General features: G+C 41.8%; 1 protein-coding gene across 1 annotated transcript; it reads right to left on the bottom strand.

Moving 5' to 3' along the window:
* Positions 1 to 443: 443 nt before the first annotated feature.
* bbs5 (Bardet-Biedl syndrome 5) lies at positions 444 to 5,991 on the bottom strand (the record flags this gene model as incomplete). Its single annotated transcript, XM_080838630.1, has 12 exons — positions 444 to 545; positions 920 to 943; positions 1,590 to 1,673; positions 2,214 to 2,348; positions 2,874 to 2,936; positions 3,195 to 3,290; positions 4,113 to 4,248; positions 4,798 to 4,925; positions 5,054 to 5,103; positions 5,235 to 5,300; positions 5,670 to 5,752; positions 5,930 to 5,991. 12 exons carry the CDS (start codon positions 5,989 to 5,991, stop codon positions 444 to 446), a joined length of 1,029 nt encoding a protein of 342 aa, XP_080694756.1.
* Between the last annotated feature and the right edge of the window lie 5,485 nt (positions 5,992 to 11,476).

Raw genomic sequence — 11,476 nt, 5'->3', positions numbered from 1 at the left:
AAGAAGAAGGTTTAATCCTTTGCCAACTTTAATGCATCTCGGTAGCAAAGGTAACAAAGCATTTCCTTATAAATCTAGACAAAGTACAAATATACAGGCACTAAATGTAAAAATATAACATGGTGAATTCTATATAAATAGATCCTCATTACACACGGTTTATCAGCAAATGCCACTGACATTCATAATCACACTTTACAGTTTACATAATCACTGGCGACTGATGCATTTACAGACATGATTAAATATTTTAATGAACATTCAATTGTTAATACAGTTTATTCTGGTGAGCAGATGACTACCATAGCAGCTCATTGGCCCACTGTGCAGATGACCCCAACCCCAAACTCTATACCCTAGTTATCACACAGCTGAGTCTGGGCCGGATCGGTACCACATCAGGTCCGGATCCGGGCCACGTCAGGGCCGGTTCTGTGCAGGACTCAGCCCATGACCTCCCAGAGCCCCTGCAGGGTGAAGCCATCCTTCAGCTTCTCTATGGCGAGGCCCAGCTCCTCAGAGAACACCGGCTCTCGGTCCTGTTGCTGTGGGGGACGAGGAGGAGGAAACTCACCATCACAAAGGTGTACACACAAACACACACATAAACATACACACACACACACACACTTGCATATGTATACACTTATATGGTTTGGTTTAATATGGAATGCCCTGAGGAGAAAACAAATTTGTTTCACGCATCCTCTCTCTCACGCACACACACACACACACACACACACACACACACACACACACACTCACACACACACACATAGTAAAACTAATGTATACACGTATATGGCTATATATATATACAGTACATATATATTGCATAAAACAGTGGTTGTCACACAAACGCACGCACGCACACACATTCATACACGCAAACACACACATAGTAAAACTAATGCTATACCTTGTTTCCATCAGCAAAGTAGGCCTAGACCGATAGCGAGGGTGAGAGAGAGAGAGAGAGAAACACACAAAGAGAACATATTTGACTTTGATTCACAAGACAGGGCTCCAATTAAAGGCCAGGCCCCTAAGGGTTTCTGGTGGGATGACACCTGACTCTCACACTAACCTTAAGCCATTTGGCAAATGATGTGTTTGAAACTAAGCAACATCGGTTTGTGTTTGCGGGACATTGTGATACTTGGCTGTGGCACACTACTATTTTGAGAACATGAAAAACGAGTGAGAGGAGGGAGAGAGAGAGAGAGAGATGGGGGGAGTAAAAAGAAAATAAGAGAGATAGATTGAAAAAGAGAGAGATAGATTGACTTATATTGACAGTGAGAGAGAGAAAGTGTGTGTGTGTCTAAGAAAGACAGAGAGTCACAGTGAAATGGTGTGTGTGTGTGACAGAGGGAGAGAAAGAAAAGTAGAGAGATACTTTGACTGAAAACTTTAAAAACACCATTTGATGTCTTCATTGTTTCTCACAAACACTGTCACATCATCAGCATACACAGACAGTTCTACAAGGGAGACAGAGAAAGAGACACAGAAAGAGAGAGAGAGAGAGAGAGAGAGAGAGAGAGAGAGAAAGAAAGAGAGAGACAGACAGAAAGAGAGACACTCACAGTGAAAGCATCGGTCTGCTCATCTGGTTCAATCTCCACATCATCAGGAGGCTGGTCCACCGTAAGGTCCTCCAGTGGCTGAGGCTGAAGCAACACACACACACACACACACACACACACACACACACACACACACACACACACACAAAACATCACTACCCCTCATTGAAATAACATCACTGAAAGGTGCCTAATAATTAATTAATACCTTTGTTAATCAGTGCTGAGGAAACATGCAATTGGCATAAGGCTTTCAGGTAACCAATGTGAGACTTGACCACTAGGGTGCGCTAATATGCAGGAGTGGTTCCTGTCTGTAGATTTCATCTGGTTGTGTGTAGTTTGCAGCTTGATGATTTCTTTCCAACTTATATGATGTTATCAAGGCTGGTTGCAAAACACAGTCAAAATTACTTGGCTGAAGTGTTCGGAGTAATTATTTTATCAAATTCAAGGGACACCACAACATTTGTTTTGATAATAAAGCATTAAAGTCTACAAGTTATGAACTCACAAAAAGGAAGTGTATGTTTTAAACTGCTTCCAGAGGCTGGACGAGTCCAACTATAAATAAACAAATGCACACCTTTCGGCTTTCCACTTTCACTGTTGAATCACACCTACCTTCTCCTCCATCTCATACTCCACCCCGAAAATGGGATTAGCAGAGTAAACCTTGTGCAGCGAGTTAATCTCTTTCACTGCATCTTGCAGTTTGTCCATCGGGTCGATCTTGAAGCCGAGAACATACCCTCCAGTCTGAAAAGATTTAAATAAACAAGTGAACATAAAACAACAAATCAATAGGGCACAGGAAAATATACAACACAGGTGTAACACTGTCCATAACACAGGTATACAACACAGGTGTAACACTGTCCATAACACAGGTATACAAAACAGGTGTAACATTGTCCATTACACAGGTATACAACACAGGTGTAACATTGTCCATTACACAGGTATACAGAGTCGGAGAGTTGATGTATGTGCTGTGAGTGGGTCGTGATGTGATGCAATGTCTTGTGTTGTTTTGTGCTATGTTATGATGTCTTGGGCTGTGCTGTGCTGTGCTGGTCTGTGCTTTGCTGTGCTGTGCTGTGCTGTGCTGTGCTGTGAGTGGCGAGTGATGTGATGTGAGTGGCGAGTGATGTGATGCCTTTGAGATGAGTGAGTGGCGGGTTGTGATGACTTGTCCTGTGTTGTGCTGTGAGTGGCGAGTTGTGATGACTTGTCCTGTGTTGTGCTGTGAGTGGCGAGTTGTGAGTGGCCTGTCGGCGGTACCTGCTGTGAGCTCTCTATGACCAGGGCCAGGCCAAATTTGGAATCTCTTATTCTGATGGAGCGCTTCACAAAAAGAGTACGGGAAAAGAGACAGAAAATTCAGTACATTCAAAGCAGTCCAAGTGCTCTCTCTCTCCACACTACTACAGGACCATGAAAGGCAGATAAACGAGAAATCTAAAGAAACTAATTGCAAAACAAGAGATATGTCATTCATATGAGGACATGCTATGTACATTTATTTTTTGCTTGAAAGCTTCTTTTGTTTTGCACGTGTGCAGCACTTTGCCACCCAGGCGTGGATGAGCCTAGCATACGTACTATCTGCAGGTAGGGAATGCTGACGTTGAAGCTCTCGTTCATGTTGGCGTGCCACACGATCCGGACATTGGTTATGAAGAAGGTCCCCAGGTTGCCCTGAAAAACACCACGAGTCAGTCTGCTCAGAAATACAACACACACACGTGGGTAATGGGTGCTGAATCAGAATGTTACTCTGCTATTCACTCTCTCAAGGCAACAGCACAATGACCCATGAAACAAACTGGGCACTGAAGCAGTAAAACACATTACTGAAGACAGAGTTGCTCACGTTTCGCGTCCGTTGTGTATCAATAACTGTAAAAAATTAAGGGCAGGATGGCGATATGCTGTTGCGTTACATAGAAATTAAGCAAAAATCTTCTAAATGGCTAAAGCTATATCCTCATATTGGAGCCAGAGTCTGCACAGTAAGTGGGTTTTGCAGCCAAAGCATGCCTAGTAAGCTAAAAATCAGTGAGGTTTGGTTGAATATCCTCCATTCTTAAGTTTTTTCCGCTTGCTTTAGAAATGGTCTTACACTGTCCATGCTTTTTACAGTCATTGGGGTGTATGCTCTATCTAGCTAATAGAGAAGTATACGCTTTTACAGTTTTTGCCAAATTCAGCTGACTGCTCCTCACTATCCTCTAGCTTTTCGCTCTGTGAGTGTAAAAAAAAAACCTCCAAACTGGTATTCATACACACTCCCAGCTCTGTAAATGGGAGACGAACGATGTGACTCAGACCAAGCCATGCACTCTTTCAGCCAATCAAATCTCAATGCTTCAGGAGTGTACTCTGATTGGCTGTTGAGTTGAAATATCAACCACCAGAACTGTGGACTGAACTCTAGAAAGTCGTTTAAAAAAAGCTTTGTCAGACTTAGCATTGGCATTGTTTGGTACACATCAGATGCATACAAAACAGTCTCTGTACCTGGTCGCTGGATAAATTCCACACTCCGTTGATCTTGTCGTAGACTTGCTCACGCGGAAGGAGCCTCAACTGCTTATTCTGGATCAGAGCACCCCTCAGTTTCAGGTCCCGGTACATTTTAGAAGTCTCATAGGCCCTGAAACAATTACATTAGTAATCAGAGCAACTCAGTACTGATGACCCCTTTACAAACATGTGTTTAACAGCGTTCAAATAAGACAATTACATTAGTTATCAGAGCATCTCAGTACTGATGACCCCTTTACATGTGTTTAACAGTGTCAAATGAGACAATTACATTAGTTATGAGACCAAACCAGTACTGATGACCCCTTCTCATGTGTTTAACAGTGTCATGGATGCAGGCAGTTTACTCATTATCAAGGCCACTATTAACACAATTTATCAACAAAAACTCATAATGATACTACATAAGGTATTACAAGTTTTAATTTAAAACCACATCAATTTAATTAATTTCACTTTCACATACATGTACTGCCTGACTGAAATTGAGAAAATATGGTTATTGTGTACTATTTGGGAACACCCTTACTTAAATGTGGTCAGTATGTTTGTTTGCTGTACATTTTTCTCCCCTTGGGAGTGTCTCTAAATGTAGTAGAAAAAGACTCAGTGTGATAAAAGAAATGAAAAGATGACTATAAAATAATAAAGAACTTACCTGTGCACAGCAATGACTGATGTGAACAGCCTCGGGCTGCCTGGGACCACGTTGGTGAAAATGAACTCGAATCTGGTGTTGTTGGACTTGGTCAGTATGTACAGAGCTTCTGTTTGTCCCCTTAGTTTCTGTGTGTGTGTGTGTGTGTGTGTGTGAGAGAGAGAAATAGAGAGGGTGTGTGTGTTAGAGAGAGAGCACATTATATAATTACACACTTGTGAAAAAATATCTAACATCAGTTGAAAATTTGACATACTGAATTTGCCGTCCTGGTCGTGATGTTGATGATTGTGTTGTATCCAACAGCTGTGAGAATAGAGAATACCATTCAGAGGGGTTATTTATCAGGTCAACTGTATGCATCAAAGAATTCCACATTCCACATAAATGTTCTTTTGAACGAATGAGTCCAGCTAGAGTCAACTGGATCTACTTACAAAGGTTGACTCTTGGTAGAGCTAGTGAATGCCAGATGATTCTCAGGTTGGTCACCAAAAGTCTCCCTGCAAAGTTATAATGATATTGTTAGCTATGACACCACACAAGTTATAAAGCTACACACCGTGATGCAAGTTGAAATCGATATGGTGTAGGTGTCTAGAACAGTACAACACAAATCATGTTCACTCTTATAGTATAGAAACTAATACGTGATCAATTGCAACCGCAGGCTTTCAACTTTTCTAAATGGGTGTATTTTATTGGCAGATGAATCGCCACAAATAGTTTTCTGCTAACGTAGATAGTTTGCTGCAAAATAACTTCACTAACCTTAGCTAAATTGCCAGTGAATGGCCTGCTAACAAGTAAACCTGCAGCATATTGTGCCTATCATAAATGTAGCTATGTAGCATACGGTTATAATACGTTACCTCTGTCGCCGTTATTTCCCTTCGTGTCCTCGATAGAATCCAGACAGTCAATAAGTACTTCCCCGGGTCTCGTTTTCATCTGCCTGTAAAATATTTTATAATAATTATCGGTCAACACGTAAATGCAACAGTAGCTAACGTTTTGTTACTGATGGCATCTGTTTTATTCCTCCCTTGAAGTATTTATTTAACTGGCGTTAATGGTCGCATATCCTAGCTGGTTTAACACGATTGAAATAAGCGCTGAATCTAGCACTCACTGCGTAGAGATATCGAATCTAACATCTCGGTCTTCCCATAAGACATCCAAGACAGACGCCATGGTCAGTCGATTTGATTATTTGCTTGTTTAGAGCGCTTGTAAACGAAATCTATTCACAATCTGCCAACAGAGTGAAAGGCGAGATATTTGTTAAATTAGCGAAAATACATGTAGCTACAAGACTGCTAGCAGATTATTAGCCAGCCAGCTAGTTATCCGGAGATTATTCCGCGTCTCTGCGTCACCTCGGCAACATACTATCTACAGTGCCCGTTGAGGGACAAACTGCCTGGTTATTGTGCACATAGACATATAAAGCATAGCATTTTGCATTTTTGTGGTTACTTGTTTTGTTTTTCGAACATGTGATGTGACATTGGTGCTGATATGAGACTGGAAAGCATTCACAACATTACTGTAATTATGGAGGTCGTGTCATCATTTCAGTGTCACCAAAGGATTTACTCCCTGGTCGTCTGTTCTGCAGGAAAGAATTTTTTTTCCGTCACAGCGCTGTGTAAACTGTGAGCTGTGTAAACTGTTATTATGAGAGAAGGTCACACTTGGGCTGTGTGTCTAGACTCACATCACTCAAGCTAGGTTTTAGATATGACCCACCTTGGATGTTAATGGCCGTTATTATGTCATTTTAGTATTGAATGTATGCAAGCTCCTTACCACAGATGTATCAGGCAAATATTGTACATGACATTTACATGATTTTTACAGACCTTTCTCATATGGGATCAGCCTCTGCACCTATTGTCTGAAGACAGTTGCTTTTCTTTTTGAGGTGAGGAAGGAAAGGTACCTGGGGTGTAGGGAGGGACGGGCACAAGTTAGATGTTTTGAAATTCAGATGGAAATCTACCCCCAAACCTTTTTTTCCAGATGCAAGAAACAGCCTCTACAGAAATAAGGATTGCATGCAAAACCACAGGAATGCTTGGAAATACTGTCTTTTTGTAAACTCTTCAAAATGGTCTGGTTATGTTCCGGGAACGACTTTCTGTCATTGATGCCATGAAGTCACACTTCTCAGAGATATTGCTGGTTGTGTTGTCAACCTGCCAGAATTTTAAAGTAAAAAGATATGAATACACCATTTTCACAGAGCAAAACACAAGGAAGGAGTGTTCCATTTAATTTGCAGTTCAAGCGTGCCCATTTCTTCAGCGATGGAAACCCCATAGTCACAGCTCTTTAACTCACTTAACATTCCCAACAACAGCAACTTCACATGTTGACCAACCCCATGGCTGAGGACATGGCTGTCATCTGTGTCCACCATTTACCTGTTAATGTAATCTCACCGTCACACCCCCCCCCCCCCCCCCACTTCCTGAGCAGAGAGGAGTCTTGCACAAGACACAGAGATATTACCCATAGCGCTTATTTGCTAGAATGAGTGTGAAAATCACGGAGAGCAGTAGAGAGTGTGAGAGTCGCAGAATTGAGGTGAGAAGTCTCATTTTTGCTGTTGATCCTCATCAGAGATGCTAACTGTCAGCAGAACCCTGGCCCTGAAGTGTATGCAGTGGCTTGAGATTATGCTGAGTAAGTTTTGCACATCGGGTCTAGTGTCTGTTGATTACTACGTGCTGTATAGGGTATTTCCAGAGCGAGACCTGCTTCTGCTCAACACTTCTCAGCCTGATAGCTCATATCCAAATGTGCGTCGTGTCAAGTTTCCCCATTTTAGGATGCATGCTGTCACTGCATCTGACAGCAGAGTGTACCGGGTGGAAGGCAGGATGGGTGGGGAGATCACAGACCAGAGGAATTACCCCCTGGTCGTCTGTTCTGCAGGAAAGACATTTTTCCCGTCACAGCTTGGCAGTAACATTCAATTGTGGGGATCAGATTCAGGAGAACTGGAGCGAGCAGCAAAACAACTGTACAGGAGAACTGCCAACTGTGTAACAAGGTTTTTAAGAAGCCTGGTTTTGGACACCAACTCATCCATAGAGAGACCCCCTGAAGACCTGAGCGGTAGGCTAGAAGTACTTAATAGTTCATCAGTCATCCTCCAGAGTATAAAAGAAGAGGATTTATGTGAAGAGTATGAATTCCTGATTTGGAGTAGAGGTCAGTGCCAACACCTAAGAATCACGAGTGGTGTTTGGCTGCATTCCAATGTACACAAGACTTGGAGGTCAGCTGACCCTTCCCAATAAAGTCACAACCACGTCTCCACGTCAGATCTACTGGGAGATTCCCAGTGGTAGCGTCACTGGTCTGTCTGAGGACCCGTCTCAAGCTCTTCTCAGTGAGACTCACCAGCAAGAGGAGATGATCATGCTGAACGGCAGACAGACGGGAGACTTCTCCCTCTTCATCACCTCTGTTAAAAACAAAACATCTTGGCATACACCGCTGTATTTGCTAGCAAGTGTTACTGAAATACAATGTTTTTATTTGCCATCATGTTTTGAACATGACATATTTTCCAAATATGAAACAGTTAGAATGCCTTCCAAGTAATACAGCCACGGTCCAGTGGTACTGTCAGAAAGCTGCGGATAATAGGCCGTAAGGTGAACACGGTTTTCGTTTCAGCCCGTTCCACTCACTGGCATCTACACAATCTTTAGCTTATAAAAAAGAACGAGTCGTGGTTAGTTACCAAAAAAAAGTTCGTCGCTGATTTTCCAGTCGATTGTCTATATGGCTTTGTTTCATGCAGAACTAGAGACTTCAGAGCGTAATAAGATTTTTGTCGGGAGCCGTGCCACGGTTCGACACGTGATCATGCTACACCAATGAGAAGGCTGCATTTGTCAACAGAATGGAAAAATGGCGGCTCCCGTGTGGTTAGAAACATCGTTAAAGATAGAGGAAAACATCCGAACATCCTCAAAAGTGGGCTAAATTAATTCTAATTAGTGCTGTATAGATAGCCGCGTCCAAGAATAACAATGAGGCAAATATACGATAATGTTATTTTTATGTTAAGTCATTGACATCAAGTTTAACATACATGGGAATATCCATTACTGTGGATCTTACATGGACTGTGAACACCCACCGAAGAAATCAAGGCAAAGACTGTACTTCCTACATCAGCTGAGGAAGTTCAGCACCATCAGCTGTGTGTCCTGACAGCATCACTTGGTATGGGAACTGTACAGCCTGTGACTGCAGCACCGAATCATCAGAGCATCTCTCCATATTCTGCAGGAGACCTACAAGAAAAGACCTACCTACCAGCGCCCAAGGTATTGTAAAGGATTCCTAACATCCTGACCATGGACTTTTCAAAACACTGAGGTCAGGCAAACGTCTCTGCTGCTACAAGACCAGAACAGAGAGACTGAGGAGGAGCTTCTTTCCTCAAGCATTCCTTATCTTGAACACACACAATGACTATAAAACATCAATTACACCTTTTTTCACACACTGCTCTTTAAACTCCCTCTTGCTATTTATGAAAAATATTTCTTGATCTTTCTTTCTTCACACTCGCACAGAAAAAACAGTAGTATTTTTATTTATGTGACAAATAAACCTCCATGTATCAATAAAAGGCAGTAATTGTAAATACCAATGACCATCTGTTTGTTCATTCATTCATTCATTCTTCCACAAATGAAAACAACACTAATGAACCATAAAAACACTCTTTATGAAACATGAAATATGATATATAAAACTGTACAAAACTGAATAAGAAATAACAGATTAGGGACACTCAGTCCTCACTGTTAGTGTCAGTGTCAGGACAGTTATCTTCCAGTTCCTACAGCAACGACATAGGTCAACTATGCAACACAATCCTGCAGAAAAACATCTGTCTGTCTCACAGGCACCTTTGCAGCCACAGTGTATCACATGCAAAACACTGTCAGGGGCCGGATTTCTAGTCATCCAGGTGACATGCAAGTTCCCATTCTCTATTTGCCAACCATATCCAGCAGGTGATGGAGCACTTATATTATGTTTGAGACAGGACCTCATTATTGCAGCCTGGTAGTTTGCCCTTTTGCAGTGCTGATGGAGGGCATCAGTGGTAGGGGGAATGGATAATTCTGGCAAGGCTGATGATGTCATACAGAAAGCCTTGAACCTAGCTTTATTTACATTATCAGCTGCCGACTGATCATATAAGTGGCATACATACTGGCAAAGAAATGCAAATGTTGACTGCTCCAAGTTTAAGTTAGTACCTAAACTTTTAAAAGCCTTTAGGTACTCATCTTTCTCACATGCAACAGAAAATGTCTTTTTTTTCTCCTTTGCCATTAAAGGCACTTGTGGAGTCACACCCAGAAAATGTTTGAATTCCGATCAAGGCTGAAAACACACTGGTTCCAAGAGCTGATGACACCTTGGTAATGTCAATGATACATGTCCTGTTGCCAGTCCCTGTAAAAAAACATATAAAGTGCATGGCAAATCTGTCTGCACACTTACAGCAATGACTGTCACATCTGTATATGCCAGACAGTGTAGCGGGTTGAAACGGAAACAGGGTTCACCTTACAGCCTATATGAGGATGTGCATGTGTGTGAGTGTGAGTGTGCACACACTGGGCACCTTCACGAGGCTTCTCTCCAGTCTTCTCTTCCACACACACACACACACAAACAGAGTTGAAGACCTTGTAAATGTTTTCCCACATAGTATGTTTTTGCATATGAAAATGCCAGTGAAAATGCCTTTAAATATTGTAAACATATAAAAGGTCAGGCACATTTATGTGGACCTTCCCTGCCATGTACTATCAGGTGATGTTTTAAAGACCCAGCTTGTTTAGAAGTTTTTCCACATTGGCATGAGTATCAACATATGCATTTGAGAAGGGCAAACTTCAAACTTCAGAATTCAAGCATTTACATGGCTTTTCTTCACTGTGCAACCGCTGATGGCATTTCAGACTTGATGTCCTAGTGTAGTGTTTCTCAACCACTGGGCCGTTGCACTTATCCTTATTACTACTGTATTTTGTGCTGTGTCTTACTGATATAATGTATTTAACCCTTATTTAATGTTAATCACAATTACAAACGAGGGTCTGACAGGGCTTACAATTAGGTGTGAGTGCTCCAGATCAATGAGGAAAAGTCAACCCCCTCCCTGGATTTCTAAAGTTGGGATGATTATTGTATTTCTGTGATGACTTCTTACAATGTTGCATGGAATTGTTTGTGTATCATCTAAGCCTATGATTTCTCATAGTTAAGATCACCTTAGCTGACGTAGGAAGTACAGTCTTTGCCTTGATTTCTTCGGTGTACTGGGTGTTCACAGTCCATGTAAGATCGTCAGTAATGTGTATGCCCATGTATGTCAAACTTGATCTAAATGACTTAACATAAAAATAACATTATCGTATATTTGCCTCATTGTTCTTCTTGGACGCGGCTATGTATACAGCACTAATTAGAATTAATTTAGCCCAATTTTGAGGATGTTCAAGTGTTTTCCTCTATCTTTAACGATGTTTCTAACCGCACGGGAGCCGCCATTTTTCCATTCTGTTGTCAAAAAGCAGCCTTCTCATTGGTGTAGCATGATCACGTGTCGAACCGTGGCACGGCTCCC

This window comes from Sprattus sprattus (genome assembly GCF_963457725.1).
Source record: "Sprattus sprattus genome assembly, chromosome: 5".
In the NCBI taxonomy this organism is placed as follows: domain Eukaryota; kingdom Metazoa; phylum Chordata; class Actinopteri; order Clupeiformes; family Clupeidae; genus Sprattus; species Sprattus sprattus.
This window is presented reverse-complemented; position numbering and strand designations above follow the sequence as displayed.